Genomic DNA, 19562 nt, shown 5'->3' on the forward strand with positions numbered 1-19562 from the left:
CCTTTGCATACGTTTTTACATGCGGCCCGTCCGTTTTTTTCCGGTTGCGGCACGCTACTGAGCATGCGCAGTGGAAAAAAACATGCGGCGACCGGATGCGTTTTTTCCGCATCGCGCCGCATCCGGCGTCCCTAGGCATGCATCGGCTAAATCTGCCGCATGCGGCAAAAACCGGACCGAACGCAAGCCCCTGCGGCACAATACGGCACTAATGTAAGTCTATGCAAAAAAAACGCAACCAGCGTCAAAAAAAACGGTTGCGGTTTTTCTGCAGAACGCCGTATTGTGCCGCAGAGCAAAAACCGGATGTGTGAAAGTAGCCTTAGACAAGGGGAAAATTGATATAGAAGGGTTAATATTTTTCTATATTTTATTTAGTATTGATACAGTATTAGTACATTTTGTTTAGTATTAACTAGTCTAAAGGCCGCTTTACACACTACGATTTATCTGACGATAGGTCGTCGGGGTCATGTTTTTTGTGACACACTTCAGTCATCGTTAGCGACCTCGTTGCGTGTGACACCTACGTGCGACTCCGAACGATCGCAAATAGGGTGAAAATCGTTGATCGTTGACGCGTCGTTCAGTTTCAAAATATTGTTCGTCGTTTGGAACGCAGCAGACATATTAGTACGTTTATGGACAAAGAGCTCTGGGTGCACAGCCAAATCTATTTCAAATGGGATGCTGCGTCCTGCATGAAAAGACAGAGACCAACCGGCGAGAAGAAAGCTCATGCATGTGGATGCGCAAACCGGATAATAAAGCTATATCACTATGATCCTCAAATAATTAATAGCAAATTTTATTGAAAAATCAAGGTCACACACAAACATTGTTAAAATCACTTAAAGCATACAATATCATAAGCCTCCACATCTCTCATGATGATGATGAGGGGTATCACCCTGTGCAACATACAATAAAGTGCAATAGTGTATAAACAGATCTTGTCACAGTATAATGAACAACCACTGAATTGATCCCTATAATTGTCTGTACAGTGTCAATCAAACAGATTGTCAGGATGAATCCTGTATAGGTAAATCTATGAAACTGGGAACCAAAACCTATAAGATATATCAGTGGTGGGAATGAACAGCTGAAAATAGACCTGTTTGGAGCCGACAACAATGGTAGGATACAAAGTAAGGGCGGTCAATATATAACATCAAGATGGCATGAAAAACACATGATACACACAATATGTTATGCATGGATTAAATAATCAGGAAATTGACCAAGACCTATGCCAAACAAACCCACATATGGCTCACAACCAGGTACCCAGGTTAAAGGCTGTCATACTCCCAAACCGTGAAGGCAACTAAAAGCACAAGATGGGACCCACAAAGGGGAGAGATGTGGGGGGACCTCACGCGTATCGCTGCGGACAGCTTCGTCAGGGGAGGGTGTTTGTGTGTGACCTTGATTTTTCAATAAAATTTGCTATTAATTATTTGAGGATCATAGTGATATAGCTTTATTATCCAGTTTGCGTGTCCACATGCATGAGCTTTCTTCTCCCCGGTTGATATTAGTACGTTTGACACCCTGCCAACGACGAACAACATCCACACGACCGCCTTGATCAAACAATATATCTCTGAACGATGTAGCGTCGTTTGTGAGATGTGTACATGTGACCGCTATAAAATGACCTATGAGCGATCTCGGCAAATCGTAACAACGATCTGGGTGTGTCACATCGCTAACGAGATCGCTAGCAATATCGTTGTGGGTGAAGCAGCCTTTACAGTCTCATATTGTTTTTGTTCTAATATTTTCTTATCTCATATGCAATGTTCTTAGGATCTGAGAAGACTGTGTTATGGGTATTATACTGCAAAAGTCATAATAAATAAAGCTCATCCCATATTTCTGAGAAAGGGTGACTGGTGGAACGTTGTATGCAGCATTACATTTGATAGTAAATGATTTTGCTCACAATCGTGCCTTCCTTTCTCCGAGCGCTCGTTATCTGGAAGGCCTCACTGGTGATACCGTAATCGGACTCTGGGTCAGTGACAAACAGCTACAACATGACCCATATAGAGTGTTAAGCAATCCGCTTTCCATTGAACACATAGCTCAGTAGTAAGGGATAAGGGATCATTCATACATTGTGTGTGAGTGCTCTCCGAGTTATGCAGCGCTCACATCAGCGGTATTTTTCTGCAAAACCAAATCCGGTACAAATGCATTTCAATTCAATTCATTTCTGATGGAATCGCGGTCACATGTGGTTGTGTATGATGCACGCAACCACATGTGACCGCATCTTGCTGCGATTCCATTGCAAATGTATTGAAATGAAATGCATTTTTTACCAGATCCGGTTTTGCGTCAAAATACCGCTGATGTGAGCGCTGCCTCATTCATACATAGCACTTCTACCTGTGATAATCTATGGGGCCAATCACATGGTCTGCGTAAAATAGAGGAGACAATTTTGAGCTGACTATTGGATCAAAATTGTCAATGCAAGTCTATAGCGGGCTTTACACGCTGCGATCTCGCCAGCAAGATCGCAAGTGATTGTACCCGCCCCCGTCGGTTGTGCGACACGGGCAAATCGCTGCCCGTCGTGCACAACCTCACTTACCCCAGTCACACGGACTTACCTGCCCTGTGACGTCGCTCTGGCCGGCGATCCACCTCCTTTTTAAGGGGGCAGGTTGTGCGGCGTCATAGCGACGTCACACGGCAGGTGTCCAATAGAAGCGGAGGGGCGGAGATGAGCGGGACGTAAACATCCCGCCCACCTCCTTCCTTCCGCATAGCCGGTGGTGGAAGGTATGGAGATGTTCCTCGCTCCTGTGGTGTCACACATAGCGATGTGTGCTGCCGCAGGAACGAGGAACAACATCGCTAATGAGAGGTAAACGATTTTTTGCTTTAGGACAACCTCTCCACGGCAAACGATTTTTGCCGCTTTTGCGATCATTTCAAGTCGCACATAAGTGTCACACACTACAATATCGTTAATGACGCCGGATGTGCGTCACAAACAACGTGACCCCGACGATAAATTATTAACGATATCGTAGCGTGTAAAGCCTGCTTATGGGTCAGTGAAAAAATTGAAGTGTGGTCCTATTTTTACAAACTGACAGAATAGAGAACTTAGAGAAACTTTCTTTTATTATTCCCCACCTCTGAGAAAAAACAGATTACAATCAAACCATGGCGCTGATTAGAATGTGATCAAAATAATCGTTCATTTTTTTCTCGTTTATGGAAAAAACATGTGTGTGAACGAGCCCTAACTATAACGACCACAACTCTATTGGCTCCTAAATAAGAAGAAACAATTAAGTGAACATTAGAAGACTGCAGAAAAGGCCATCTAAAGGTCCAGTCACACTAAGCAACTTACCAGCGATCCCAACAACGATAGGGATCGCTGGTAAGTTGCTAGGAGGTTGCTGGTGAGATGTCACACTGCGACGCTCCAGTGATCCCACCAGCAACCTGACCTGGCAGGGATCGCTGGAGCGTCACTACACGAGTTGCTGGTGAGCTCACCAGCAACCAGTGACCAGCCCCCAGCGCTGCGTGGAAGATGCTGCGCTTGGTAACTAAGGTAAATATCGGGTAACCAACCCGATATTTACCTTGGTTACCAGTGCACGGAGCTACACGTGCAGAGAGCAACGCACACTGAGCGCTGGCTCCCTGCTCTCCTAGTACAGCACACATCGGGGTTAATTAACCCGATGTGTCCTGCAGCTACATGTGCACAGAGCAGGGAGCAGCGCACAATGCTTAGCGCTGGCTCCCTGCTCTCCTAGTACAGCACACATCGGGTTAATTAACCCGATGTGTCCTGCAGCTACATGTGCACAGAGCAGGAGCCGGCACTGACAGTGAGAGCGGCGGAGGCTGGTAGCAAAGGTAAATATCGGGTAACCAAGGACAGGGCTTCTTGGTTACCCGATGTTTACATTGGTTACCAGCCTCCGCAGAAGCCGGCTCCTGCTGCCTGCACATTTAGTTGTTGCTGTCTAGCTGTCACACACAGCGATCTGTGCTTCACAGCGGGACAGCAACAACTAAAAAATGGCCCAAGACATTCAGCAACAACCAACGACCTCACAGCAGGGGCCAGGTTGTTGCTGGATGTCACACACAGCAACATCGCTAGCAACGTCACAAAAGTTGTTCGTTAGCAGCGATGTTGCTAGCGATGTTGCTTAGTGTGACGGGGCCTTAAGACTGGTAATAGATGTAACAAATGTGAATTACAATGGAAACAAATTTTTAGTCTTTTATAGAAGACCTATTGACAGATCTCACACAATACAATGCATACATTTATTCTTAGAACTGTTAAAGCTGGTGCATTTATTATTAAAATCTGTGCTATTATAATATAAAATATAATATTTTTTACAGTTTTGCACTGTAAAATCTGTTCATACATCTGCTTTAAACCTTAAATAATAAGGAACTGTCTTTTACACAAAAATATTATTGTAGTAATGTGAATAACTTTGAAGTGCTAAATTTCTATTCTAATAAACTGCTACAAAAATATAGTAGTATTTATATTAAAGAAAGATTCAAGCTGCAAATCTTTACTGACACAAACTGTGGAATTCATTGAGGACAAAGTGATGTATCATCAGTCAATGGAAACCAAAATCTTCAACTAAAATTGATGGCTGGATGCCAAATCACCCCAAAAAAAAAAAATCCAATTTATGTGCATTTCATCACAACAACTAACAATGTGGTAGTAGATATGATTTGCACTTGTAGCTGAAGAGAGGTGCTTCAGTGATGTGGGATAACCATGGTACCCAAAGGTGCAAGTAAGAGAAAATCATTTATTTAAGTCACAGTAAGAAGTGGCATACCGCCAATGGCAGCAGATCATGTGGTCACTATACACTCCGTGAGCTAGGGGGGCCCAGTGCCAGTGACAGCACCGGCCCCCATGTCTGCGTGCACCCCGCCCAGCATCGCACTTTCAATTGCATCAGCACAGTTGAAAGCAGTGATAAGAGAGGGAGTGGAGCGCTCCCTCTGTCATCATTCTCCTGCTGTGTCTGAGCTCAGACATCTCAGCACAGCAGAGAGTGATGACGTCACTACTGTGTGCTGCTGTGCTGAGATGTGCAGCACACAGGATGCTTGCATGGAGACCGGAACAGTGGGGGAACCGAGGAGAGGTGAGTTTATTTATTTATGTATTTAATCAATAAGTATGCAGAGGCCAGAGGACTATGGGGGTGCATTAAATGATACGGGGTCTGCATAATACTATATGGAGGCTGCATAGTACTATATAGAGGAATATGGGGTTGCATAATACTATCTGGCAGCTGAATAATATTATATGGAGGAATAAGGGGCTGCATAATACTATATGGAAGCATATGGTGGCTGCATAATACTATATGGAGGAATATGGGGCTGCATAATACTATATAGAGGAATGTATGGGGCTGCATACTACTATATGAAGGAATATGGGGATTGCATAATACTATCTGGAGGCTGAATAATACTATATGGTGGAATATGGAGGCTGCATAATACTATACAGAATAATTTGGAGGCTGCATAATACTATATGGAGGAATATGGGGCTGCATAATAATATATAGAGGAATATGGGAGCTGCATACTACTATATGGAGAAATATGGGGGTACATAATACTATAGGGGGCTGCATAACACTATGTAGAGAAATATGGGAGCTGCATAATACTATATAGAAGAATGCAAGAGTTGCATAATACTATATGGAGGAATATGGGGGCTGTATAATACTATATGAAGGAATATAAGGGATGAATAATAGGAAGAATAAGGGGGCTGTATAATACTATATGGGGGCTGCATAATACTATATAGAGGAATATGGGGCTGCATAATACTATATGGGAGCTGCATAATACTATACGAAAGAATATAAGGGCTGCATAATACTATATGGAGGAATATGGGGGCTGCATAATACTATATGGGGGCTGTATAATACTATATGAAGGAATATAAGAGATGAATAATAGGAAGAATAAGGGGGCTGTATAATACTATATGGGGGCTGTATAATACTATATGAAGGAATATAAGGGCTGAATAATACTATATGGAGGAATAAGGGGTCTGCATAATACTATATAGAGGAATATGGGGCTGCATAATACTATATGGGGGCTGCATAATACTATACAAAAGAATATAAGAGCTGCATAATACTATATGGAGGAATATGGGGGCTGCATAATACTATATGGAGGAATATGAAGGCTGCATAATATTATATGAAGGAATTTAAGGGCTGCATAATACTATATGGAGGAATATGGGGCTACATAATACTATATTAAGGGTGCATAATACTATATGGAGGAATATGGGGCTACATCATACTATATTAAGGGTGCATAATACTATATGGAGGAATGTGGAAGCTGCATAATCTTAATAATACATTTATGAATTAAGAAAATTGTGGATTGCAGATATAACTATATTAGTGTATTTTAATTTCTATGACCTGCATGCACATGTAGATGGCTTAGGAGAGTTGATCCTTTTGACAGTTTCCCTTTAAAGAGAATCAGTCAACAGGTTTTTGCCATTTAATTGGAGAGAAGCATAATAGATAGCAAGAAAACCTGATTACAGCGATGTGTCACTTATTAGGCTGTGTGTTGTACTTTCAATACAATCAGTGCTTTATCAGTGGAAGATTATCACTGCCTGACTAGGTCCTTGCTTGACAGTCCAGCTAATCTGTAAACTCCCACCCCCACAACTTGCTAACAATAAACACTGTACACAGGGAACTACCAGTCAGGGAGGGGTGTGGGTGGGATTATTCACAGCTCAATGTTTTAGCTCTGCTACATCTACAACAGATAAAACAAGGATTCTATCAAAAGTGCACCAAGCAGTTGAGAGATACATCTTTGGAATCAGGTTCCCTTAAATTATGCTGCACTCAGATTATATAGCAAAACCTTGCTGACAGATTGCCATTAAGAGTCCAACTATGAGATGTTGTTATATGACCTAACATCAACTATAAAGTTTGATATCAAGTTATTGTGAATAGCTCGATGTTGTTTATTAATGTAGCAATTATTACAATGTAATTATTAGTGGTTTAGATCACAGCATGTTTTTGGATGTGATATTTAGTATACTGGTCTCTTATTTGTTGACACGAAGCTGTTGTATAGCAGAGATATAAAAATGATGAAAATAATTTGGACGACGCTGGTGTATTATGGGCCAAGGACCCAGGTGCAGTTAGCTTCATTATCATTCTCAAACTGCCTGTTACGATCCAATAGATAATGTTCACAACACAACTGTTCAATACATCTGCTATCTGCAGCTCTTCTGTTACTGTAAATCTCACATTCTGAGCCATGATGGAAATATGATAGATCCTTCTTCTGGCGCTCTACTCCCACTGCCAAATTGTACATCATTCACATAGTAGGAGACATATGGGGACATTTGTTTTCCTCTGAAGCCCAATTTTTTTATTGGAGGACATACACATATTCTTAAAGTTCTGTAACCCAACTGCTACAGAAGTGCAACAATGGCAGAAAACAATACAAAATAATGACAAACCTGTTTATTATTTTGCTGTGATGACTGTTTGTTGGAAGATTTGGGTGGAACGATCGGTCGCTGAGTAACTAGAAAGACGATGTGTTCTTTTTTTCCTGTTCTTTCTTCCTCATCTGATTGACTTATTATCTTCATTGAAATTTCTGTTTTGAAAAAGTCCATTGCTACCGCCCCCATAATACCTAAACAATAGGAAAACGAAAATAATATTGCTTATATTAGCTTAGCTTATATTTATAACATGGATACATGTATCTGATAAAATAAGAAAAGATGCATGAATATTCTCATAAGTAAAATACATTTTATTACATATAATATTAAAATTAAATGGTCCACACGCCTCCTGATGAAATGGGAGTGAAACGCGCGTCGAGGCACTGGGTCTCACCTCCGAGCCACTTTTCATTTGTGCATTTTGTGGTCAGTATCACTGTTTCTGCAACATATTTATATATAAGCATTTATTAAAACATTTGCTTGTAGTGTTACACGCGAATAATAGAGACCACTTCACCTGCTTGTCTAAATTGTGCAGCTACATGGTTGGTTATTTATCTAAGATACACTTAACATGGCATTGATTCTTATGGATAAATACTATAGATAATGAGTCCACAGATCTGCCATATTTCTAACTTTTTATTTGGATTTACATATAATTTTCCATATATAGTTTATTTTTTATAGCGTTGTATACCATTAATAGGTAGTATACATATTCTCAGTGTGCACAGTATTTACTTATTACATAATATTAACAAACTGGGAATATGTATATCTACCTTTTTCATTAAATTCTGGAGCTGACCTTATATGTATTTAGTTACTCTCAAATCATAGACAAAAATAGTAATATTTCTATTCTTGTATTACGGTAAATATTATATTTTTTCATTGTTAAATTGATATATAGTGCTAGTATACTATAATTGATACGACAGATATTGACAGTGCTTTTTTTCGGTGATACGTGCCGATACGACGTACCGGAAAATCTGAAGAGCACTGAGGGCCAGCACCTCTGGCTCTGTCCACATGGCTAATTTGTAAACTATATAAATTAGCCATATGTGGAGCGGAGGCACAAGCAGAGCAGCTACTGGAGCTGCAGGACCTGCGATGATGTCACGCACATGTGACTCGGGTGGGCGGAGCCATGGAGTTTGGCACAGCGGGAAAGAAGCTGGAGAAGATAGAGGAGTGCAGGGTATTTGAGAGATGGGTGCAGAGGGCGGCAGGCTGTGCAGGGGGAATAGAGTGAGATCAGGGGTATGGAGAATTGAGAGACAAGGGGGATGGAAGATGGAGAGATCAGGGGGATCGAGGATGGAAGAAGCAGGGGCAGTAGTGTAGCTAGCGGGGGGGGCAAAGGCTGCTCAGAGGGGGCCCACCCGGAGCTGCGATACCATTAACTATATCAGCGTGCACAGCGCGCCGATATAGTTAACCTATGCGGCAGTGCGGAGGTGACATGATCTCCCTGCACTGCTGCTGATGACAGCGCACACGCAGGACATAGAGTCCCAGTGTGGCGATATCATCGCTCAGCTCCAGGACTCTGCTGTCTTGTGCGCGCGATGTCCTGCCTGCACTGCACTGCTCAAGATCTGATGGAGCAGGTGAGTATATGATTTTTTTATTTTTGTAAGACGCAGAACAGGGGACATGTATACCAAGGCTGGGGGCCCATATACCAGCATGGGGTCCAGGCTGGGAGCCCATATATACCAGCTGGAGGCCCATATACACCAGCACAGGGCCCAGGCTGAAGGCCCATATACATCAGGCTGGGGGCCCATATACACCAGGATGGGACCCAGGCTGGGGGCTCATATATACCAGCATGAGGGCCCATATATACTAGCATGGGGCCCAGAGTGGAAGCCCATATATACTAGTGTCGCGGGTGGGGAGGACGCCACCGCGCACGCGCTAACGCTCGAGTCCGGCGCTGCTGCGATGGCTGCTCGGTGGCTCGAGCGGTGGGCCGGATCCGGGGACTCGAGCGGCGCTCCTCGCCCGTGAGTGAAAGGGGTGGTTGGTTTGGGGGATTTAGTCCGTGACGCCACCCACGGGTCGTGGTGAAGATAGGCACCACCGCTGCTGGTGACAGGGATCCCGGGAGCGATGGTAGGGAGCAGCTGGGATGTTGTTTTCCCCCTCTGTGGGAAGGGGTGGTCCCCGGACCCAGTGATGTGATGGGGAGGCAGGGTCGGTGAGGTGCAGGGTTGCAGGGACAGCGTGGCATGGTGTCGGATGGCACGGGTGTACTCACTCAGCAAGAAAGGTACAAAGTTCTTGGTAAACCAAACGGCTGGATGGACGGGTCCTGCAGCCGGCTGCAGTGTCTCTCTCCCCGGACAGGTGATGGGGGCTGTCTTTCCCTGCACCTGGATGTTCTTCTTCTGACTACTATGGATTCCCAACGGTAGTCCGCTCCCCGGTGTATGGGTACCAGAGGAGCCCATTTGCCCACAGGCGCTGGCCCTTGGGTCTCTAGCCTTAGGCGGTAGCTGTATACCCTCACGGTGTGGGCGGTTGCCTTCAATCGGGACTTTTGCTGTTGTGAAACCCCTGGGGTACCAGTCACATTCGGATCTGACTATTGTCGGCGGCTCAAAGCCTGGTCGGGGTCTGATGGCCCTGCCTGTGTGTGCCGGCTTCACTTCATTCCCCGGTCGGTACCGGCGGGCCGTCGCCCGACCCCGGTCCTACCGTTCCGCGTTGCTCCACCACTCCTGCAGACGGCCACCACCGTCTGCCAACCTTGCTGTCAGTGCCTGGGCCACAAACCCAGACACCCAAGTGCTTACTCCTCTCACTTCCACCTCCTGGACTAAAGTAAACTTTTCCCGCCTCCGGGCCTGTGAACTCCTCAGTGGGTGGAGCCAACCGCTTAGCTCCGCCCCACCTGGTGTGGACATCAGACCCTGGAGTGAGGCAACAAGGGTTTTGTGTTTGGCTGTTGTCCCTGTCTGATGGGGGTGGGGTGTGTTAGTGTGTTATCCGTGACGACCTGGCTAGGCCAGGGCGCCACACTAGCATGGGACCCAGGTTGGCGGTCCATATACACCAGAATGGGGCCCATTTCGGGGGCCCATATACACCAGGCTGGGGGTCCATATACACAAGACTGGCAGCCCATATACACCAGGATGGGGACATACTATATATACAAGGATGGGGGACATTATTACATAATGAAGGGGGAGTAACACATGTATTTATAGGATTTAGAAAGCTGAAAGGGCCCGTACATGTGACATCAACATGAAAATGGGGGCGGGAAGATCCAAATGGTGGCATTGCAACATGCACTCTGTACCATTCCTATTTCCTCCAGCGCATGCGAACAGGGATTTTCGCAAATGAACCTGATCGCAACACCATCCCGTCATCGTTGCTGACAAAGACTATTTCTTCGCTGCTTTTTGTCAGGCTAGTTGGGCCACCTTTGAAGCTGTTTGATCCAACAAAGTACGTTGACTCTTGGATACTTCGAGGTCAGCGATCAGCCATTGTCAGAAACAGTAAAGAACGAACTCTGGTTGTCGTGGCTGATAGAAATTTGGTTGAAATATGGCGTTTCTTATAGAATACAGCCTAGGTAAGTCGAAAACCATATTTTCCAAGTGAAAAATAACGATTATACAGTATTTGTTACGGTTGCTGCGAGCACTGGAGACTATGTCCAGATTTCTTGCTACTGCACATGTGCGAGCGCTGGAGACTAAGTCCAGATTTCTTGCTACTGCACATGTGCGAGCGCTGGAGACTAAGTCCAGATTTCTTGCTACTGCACATGTGCGAGCGCCGGAGACTAAGTCCAATCTTGGAGCCATTGCACATGTGCGGGTGACATCATCGCTGACACGAGGTCACATGTCTCTGACACCTTCTATGCCGATTGGTCGCTGGTCATGTGCTTGTGACGTCTTGCTCGGTGATAGGCCAGCATGACGTCACTCCTGTCGTTCTGGCAGCGGATTGGCTCTGGTGTCCTCCATCTTGGATGAGGCACAGAGTCTATATAAGACCCTGACACACGCCGCATGGTGCTCAGTCCTCTTGGTTCATGCATATGAGTAGACGCTCTGTGCGCGTTCCTCTAGGCATTCCTCTGTCTATGCTAGGTGAGCGCTACCGGCAGGGTAGCGTTCTTATACCTTACAGCTTCGGCTGCTGTCCGTATCCTTACCTCTTAGGGGAGCGGACATAGGCAGGTGCCTGAGGCACATGGTCTGGCTGGGCCTTGTGATTCTACTCGTAGGTGGACGTTGCCGCTAGGGTAACGTTCCTTATACTGCGTCTGGCAGTTGTTCGTATCCTCGCACACTAGGGGAGCGAACAGAGGTAGGAGCTTTGTGCGGCTTACGCTGCTGTTCGTCTCTTTTGCACCACTAGAAGAGCGGACCTAGGCAGGTGCCATATCTAGTGGTTCGTGTCCTCGCACACTAGTGGAGCGAACGCAGGTAGGAGCTTTGTGCGGCTTACGCTGCTGTTCGTCTCTTTTGCACCACTAGAAGAGCGGACCTAGGTAGGTGCCATTTCGCACACATTGCCTTTGTCTCTGTGATTATTAACAGAGATCATTCCACACACCCTCCAAGTAAGGGAGGAATTGCTTTACTTACTTATTATATTCTTCTGTGAGTTAACAGAGGTATTGCACTCTGCCATAGTCTGCAGCAAAGTCTTTGCACGGTGGACCCTGACTGTCTGATACTCCTTTCAGTTATTATCAGACAGCCCCCCGTAACAGTATTAGTCATTTTTTATTTTTCTTTTGAAATCTGAATTACATAGTTTTTGATTGAAATTAGCATACAGACTACAAAACTGAATAATGAGAAACAGGGCTGCACCATCCATTGGACAAGTTGAGCAGTTTGCTCAGGCGGCACTATATTCAGGGGGGCAACAATGCGGCTGGGGGGCAGAGCTGTGCCCAGTGCCTCAACAGGTAAACTGTGCACATGATCTCCCGGCCGCCCGACAACACGAGAGCACCCCCTCCCCGCTCCTCAATCTCTGCCGCCGGCTGACAGTCCCCCCCCTCCGCTCCTCGCCTCAGAGATGCGTACCGGCAAATAATTTTTTTTTACAAAAATAACACTGGATATTGATAATTATAGTGGTTCTGTGAGGTGGGAGTTTTGTTGGAATTTCTGCAGACTTTATTGTAAAAAAATATGTTAATATTATGTCATGAAATGTATTTCACTTATGAGAATTTTCATGCATCTTTTCTGATTTTATCAGATATATGTATTGTGAGATGGCGACCGGCTACATTGCTAATGGCCGGTATGTACACAGAAGTGGTGGAAGCCTGAAGGTCCATTGTGGTACTTGTAGTGCCACTTGTTTGTATTATAGTTCATTTGGTCTGGCCACCTACATACCCCGCCCATGGATGTGTTTGACATGTCTCTGACATGCCACATGGTTCTTTAATGGAGTCTGTTGTTTAGCACATGGCAGATGGTGTGTAGTCTAAAGAGGCTGTGTATGAGAGGCCTCTGACAGGCTGCAGCAGGCAGGGATAGTGCTGGGCTGTGGACGGAGCTTTTGGGAGAGATCCTGTGTGAGGCTGACCGGAGTCAGTGTGAGGAAGCTGCCAGGCTTCTATGAAGAACCCTCATGGAGAGGTGTGTGGACACACATTAGTGAATGTGTGGAGAGACTGCTAAATCTCCTGAGAGGAACGGACTGAGAATCTGTGGATTAATCCTGACCAGGGTCAGTGTGATCACTGCGAGTGAGTCCACAGTTAAACGGACTTTGCCTGTAAAGCTGCAAGAGGCTCATGTTTTTATGGAATACGTTTTAATAAACTGCTGGACTTCTTAAAGAGACCGTATCCTGAATCTACCTCGTATCGCAGCAAGTGAGTTAAAAACCCCATTATACAGTGTATGAACTGGGTGCAATCTTACAGTATCCATTGTCTATTCAATTCAAAATTCCTATAAATTGGGTGGCATTTTGGTGAACATTTGCAGTTTATATTTACAGTATGACCTGTCATGTTATTGTCGCGGGCAGGGGGGGGTGCGCCGCTGCTCGCACTGCACGCTCGCGTCCGGCGCTGCTGCGATGGCTGCTCGGTGGCTCGAGCGGTGGGCCGGATCCGGGGACTCGAGCGGCGCTCCTCGCCCGTGAGTGAAAGGGGTGGTTTGGTTTGGGGATTTGGTCCGTGACGCCACCCACGGTTTGTGGTGAAGGTGGGCACCACCGCTGCTGGTGACGGGGATCCCGGGAGCGTTGTTAGGGAGCAGCTGAGATGTTTTCCCCCTCCGTGGGTAGGGGTTGGTGGTCCCGGGGCCCGGTGAGGTGACGGGGAAGCAGGGTTGGCGAGGTGCAGGGTCGCGGGGACAGCGCGGCGCGGTGCCGGATGGCACTGGTGTACTCACTCAGCAACAGATACACGCAAAGTCTCTGGTAAACCAAACGGCTGGATGCACGGGTCCCGCAGCCGGCTGCTGTGGCTTCTCCCGGACAGTTGATGGCGGCTGTCTTTCCCTGCACCTGTTTGTGTTCGGCTCCGATGGCTTCCCACTGGTAACCCGCTCCCCAGCGTATAGGTGCCGGAGGAGCCCCTTTTGCCCGCAGGCTCTGGCCCTCGGAACTCTAGCTGTGGCGGTAGCTGTATTTCCTTTCTCTGGTCGGACAGTTGCCTTCTATCGGGTCTTGGCTGCTAGGAAACCCCTGGGGTTCCGGTCACTGACGGATTTGACCTTTAACGACGGCTCCAAGCCTGGTCGGGGTCCGCAAGCCCTGCCTGTGTGTGCTGGCTTCACTTCGCTCCCCGGCTAGGTACCGGCGGGCCACCGCCCATCCCCGGTCCTACGGTTCCGCGTTGATCGGCCTCTCCTGCAGACGGCCACCACCGTCTGCCAACCTTGCTGTATGTGTTCGGGCCACGCACCCGGACACGGTCAGTTTTGCTCCTCCACTTTCACTGCTCAACACTGATCTGCCCTCTCTTCCTTTTCCCGCCTCCAGGACTGTGAACTCCTCAGTGGGTGGGGCCAACCGCCTGGCTCCACCCCACCTGGTGTGGACATCCGCCCCTGGAGGGAGGCAACAAGGATTTTGTGTCTGGCTGATGTGCCTGTCTCGGGGTGGGGGTGTGTGTTGTAGTACCTGTGACGACCTGGCTAGTCCAGGGCGCCACATTCCCTCTTAGTTAAATGCAGACCGTCCGCGGGCTGCCAGTCCATCACCGGTTTTATTTTTCAACTGCAAAAGATATAAAACATGTGAAAACTTTCAACAAAAGCATATTTATAAATCTTCCCTTAACGGGAGGCACGGTACTTTAACGTTACAAACACATTTTTATTAATAACAGTCGGCTTCCGCTCTCCCACCCAAACAACCTGGCCCTGATGCTGCCCCTAAGAAGTGGGCAGCACCCCTTGACCCCAGTCCAGATCCAGGCTGCCTGAGTGGGAACAGGTACGGTGTCTCGCACCAGACGGCCTTTTCAGGGGACCCCACATCCATGGGGGGCCCCTGACCCCCTGGAGGATTGCCACCGGTTGCGGTAGTGGTGGGCCTGGGCCATCCCTTTCCTCCAGGCCCATCCTCCAAATCTGCCTCTCCGGAGGTGGTAACGGAAAGCAGGTTTCAAACTATTTACAATCCCACAAGTTTGTGGGTGCCCTGCTAGTTCTCAGGCATGTCCATGAAGAGTTCCTCATGCCAACGGTAACAAAGGGTCCCTACGGGGACTACTTGCCGGCAACGGCCGGGTTAATCACGGTGTCAATCAGGTAAACAACGGTTGATTAGCTTTCATTCATTTGCTCATTTACACAATCAATGGACTGCACCCCTAAATGTCGGTTTCCCTGTACCTAAGCGGGGGCCGGCCTAGGTTGGAACGTGTGGACCTGCGGGGCCCAGTGTCAGTGGTAACAAGCGAGGGGACAGAGGAGACAACCGGTTCCTCTTCCCGTACATCGTGTGGGGCACGCGGAGACATAGAGTAGCTGGGTACAGGTGCATCCCTGGGCACTGGTTCATTGGCGGCTACTTCCATCTCTTTTTCCTCCACGGGTTGTGGGAACAGTATCACTGGAAGAAGCATGGCGCCGTTCTGCGTAGGCCAATCTGCCGGGAAATCGCCCATCATGGTTTGGATTATCTCCTTTTTCTTCTCCCCCGTCGGTCTGGGAACCGGGACTTCAGTTGCCACCCTTAACGGTGGTGGGCACCTTTTCAGGTGGTCCCTGGAAACCGTGGCTAGAGTCTTCCCCTGATCACGACTGATCTGGTAGGCCTTCCCATTCTCCCATTCAGTGGGTTGTATGACATACGGGGTCTTCTCCCATTGGTCATCCAGCTTATGGGTTCTTCTCTTTCGCTTCAGTACTACATCACCAGGCTGAAAGGGACCCGCAGGGGCCTTCCTATTGAAGCACTGCTCCTGCTGTCCCCGACTCCGGCACAGGTTCTTTTCTACGTATTCTTGAACCTGTCGGTACTGCGCCCTTCGCCGAGTGTCCCATCCAGCAGTTGAAGGGAGGGCTTCTGTGGCTTCCAAACCCATGTCTAGGTCTACTGGCAGACGACCGGGCTGGGCTCTCATTAGGTACGCCGGTGTACATTTGGTAGAGCTGGAAGGGATGTTATTGTACATATCGACCAGGTCGGGTAGCTTTTCTGGCCACAGGTTCCGCTCGTCCAGCGGTAATATCTTGAGGAGACCCAGGACCAGATGTTTCATCTTCTTGCACATGCCATTGGTCTGGGCATGGTAAGGCGTGGTCCGAATTTTCTCGCAGCCGAACAACAGGCAGAATTCCTGAAACACCTCCGCTTCACACGCCGGGCCCCGGTCGGTAAGCACCCTCTCCGGGTACCCGTGTGGTTGACAGAAATAGGCCTGGAACACTCTAGCGGCGGTACGGCCGGTCAGGTCCTTGACTGGGACAACCACCATGAATCTTGAATAGTGGTCTACAATGGTCAGAGCGTAGGTGTACCCACTTCGGCTAGAGGTGAGCTTCACGTGGTCGAGGGCGACCAGCTCCAGCGGCTGATGCGTAATGATTGGGCGTAACGGGGCCTTCTGGCTGGCTTCGTCCCTGCTTCTCAAATGCACAAGGACCACATTCTCGGCACCAAGCCTCCACAGACTCCCGCATCCTGCTCCAATAGAATTGCTCCCTCAACAGCATCTCCAGCTTCTTCCACCCAAAGTGCCCGGCACCGTCATGGTATGCCTGCAGGACAGTGGGCACGTTAGCCTGGGGGATCACCAGCTGGCGGACCTTCTCGTGGGTCTTCGGGTTAATCAATTCCCGATACAGCTTCCCCTGGTGCAGATACAGCCGGGCTCGTTCCTTCCACAGTCGTTGGGCCTCAGCGGGGGTGGCAGGGTCTATCCCGACGGAGCCTTGTTCCACCAGGGTCTTGACCAAGCGGACAGCAGGTGCCTGATCCTGGGCTTCTTGCCACCCTTGGCTGGGCAGCTGGTCTAAGTTCGCCTGTTGTTGATGGACATTTAACTTCTCGGCTGGCGGCCGGTGGAACGCGGGCATCTTGATTTCTTCGAGGTCATCCTCGTCCAGCCCCTCTCCCAACAGGTGAGGCATCCGGGAGAGTGCGTCTGCGTTAGCATTTTTACGGCAGGCCCGGTACTTGATGGTGAAGTCATAGTTAGCCAACCGGGCCACCCACCGCTGCTCCAATGCACCCAACTTCGCTGTATCCAGATGAGTGAGCGGGTTGTTGTCCGTATAAGCGGTGAACTTGGCTGCCGCCAGATAATGGTGGAACCGCTCAGTGATGGCCCACACCAGCGCCAAGAGCTCAAGCTTGAAAGAGCTGTAGTTCTTGGGGTTCCTTTCCGTAGGTCGGAGTTTCCGGCTAGCACAGGCAATCACCTTCTCCCTTCCGTCCTGGACCTGGGATAAGACTGCTACCAAGCCTACGTTACTGGCATCAGTGTAGAGGATGAATGGGAGACCGTAGTCGGGGTACGCCAGGATTTCTTCCCCGGTCAGGGCAGTCTTCAGCTGACGGAAGGACTCTTCATGCTTTTCTTCCCACGCCAACGGGGTTCCAGGGGACCTGCCACCCTTGGTCTGTCCCACGAGAAGGTCTTGCCTGGGGGCAGCCATCTTCGTGTATCCTTTAATGAAGCGGCGGTAATAGCCCATCAAACCCAGGAACTGCCTCAACTCTCTCACTGTGGTCGACCTCGGCCAGTCCTGAATGGCAGTGATCTTTTCGGGATCTGGGGCGACGCCTTCTGCGCCCACCACATGTCCGAGGTACTGCACTCTGGGCTTCAATAGATGGCACTTGGAGGGCTTCAATTTCATCCCGTACTTAGCAAGGGACACGAACACCTCAGCTAGGTGCTCCAGGTGGGCTTCATATGTCTGGGAATATACAATTACATCGTCCAGGTACAGCAAGATGGTCTCAAAATTCAGATGTCCCAGACAGCATTCCATCAGCCGTTGAAAGGTTCCAGGGGCGTTGCACAGCCCGAACGGCATGCTGTTGAACTCACAGAGTCCCATGGTGGTAGCGAAGGCGGTCTTCTCACGGTCTTCAGGCGCCACGGCCACCTGCCAGTACCCACTGGTGAGGTAAAGGGTAGAGAAGTAGTTAGCTGTTCTTAGCGCGGCCAGGGACTCTTCAATACGGGGCAGAGGATAGGCATCCTTATGCGTTATCTGGTTAATCTTCCGGTAGTCCACACACATCCTCATGGTGCCATCCTTCTTTACCAGCACCAGTGGGGCGGCCCAGGGACTGCAGCTATCCCTAATAACCCCTGCCCCCTTCATGTTCCTCAACATGTCTTTGGCACATTGGTAGTGTGCAGGGGGACTAGGTCTGTATCTCTCTTTAATGGGGGGATGTTCACCGGTGGGGATGTGGTGTTGGACCCCTTTAATCCGCCCAAAATCTAGGGAATGTTTGCTAAAGACCTGCTCGTACTCCTGTACCACCCTGTATACCCCTTCTTTGTGATGTGTGGGGGTGTCATCAGTGCCTACATGTAACTCTTGGCACCACTCATTTAACCGCTCCTGGGATGGGTGGTGACTGGCAGGAGGCGATGAGGTCGGGGGAACGGCCTCCTGGATGGTGTGAGGGTCTAGAGTAAGCAGCTTGGCGAGGGTAGCGTATCGGGGAAGCCTAACCTTCTCCTCCTCACAGTTTAACACCCTTACGGGCACTCTCCCTTTTTTGACGTCTACCACCCCTCGGGCGGCCATTACTGTGGGCCAGTGCTCAGAGGGCATGGGCTCTACCATGGCTGGGTAATCCCGCCCCTGGGGACCTACCGCTGCCCTGCACCAAATCATCATCTCACTCCGGGGAGGCACAATCAAAGGGGCCGCATCCATCACTCTCACTCCCCCAATCTCCCCTCCTGTTGTGTTCACTTGCTGCCGATACATCAATGCCCGGATCTCACGCTGCACCGCCCTGTGTCGGCTTCCCGCCGTGGTGGCGGCCAGCTGCCGCAGTAGGGTCAGCACCTCACTCATGCAGTGTTCCATCACATTAGTCCCTAGCACTACCTTCGGGTTATGATCATTGGGTTCATTCATTATCACAATCATTCCCTGGTGTTGCAGTTCAGCCCATCCCATGGTCATGGCCACTTGTTTGTATCCCACTTGGGTCAATGGGAGTCCATCAGCTGTGATCAGTGTCATGCTACTGTCTGGAGGGGCAAGTTCATCATACCCCCAATACCGCTGATACAGTGTGTATGGTATCGTGGTTACCTGGGATCCAGTGTCCAGGAGGGCCATCAGCGGGATGCAGTCTACTGCCAGAGGGATGATGGGCCGGGCTCCGATGTACTGGTCCCACCAGTCTGGGGGGCCACTGGGTTCTACTCCTGAGGATTGGCCTGTGGCCCCAAGGGTTGCTCGTTTAACGGACACCGTCGGGAGTAGTGGCCGGG

At 48.7% G+C, this 19562-nt stretch overlaps 1 protein-coding gene across 1 annotated transcript in view; it reads right to left on the bottom strand.

Moving 5' to 3' along the window:
• The window catches only part of LOC142295495 (guanylate cyclase soluble subunit beta-2-like), a 161343-nt gene that overhangs the window by 60965 nt on the left and 80816 nt on the right, over positions 1-19562 (bottom strand). Inside the window, exon 6 of the mRNA XM_075338596.1 lies at positions 7610-7791. Within this exon, the coding sequence (XP_075194711.1) occupies positions 7610-7791 (182 nt within the window). The remainder of the gene's footprint in view (positions 1-7609; positions 7792-19562) is intronic.

This window comes from Anomaloglossus baeobatrachus, chromosome 3, assembly GCF_048569485.1.
Source record: "Anomaloglossus baeobatrachus isolate aAnoBae1 chromosome 3, aAnoBae1.hap1, whole genome shotgun sequence".
In the NCBI taxonomy this organism is placed as follows: domain Eukaryota; kingdom Metazoa; phylum Chordata; class Amphibia; order Anura; family Aromobatidae; genus Anomaloglossus; species Anomaloglossus baeobatrachus.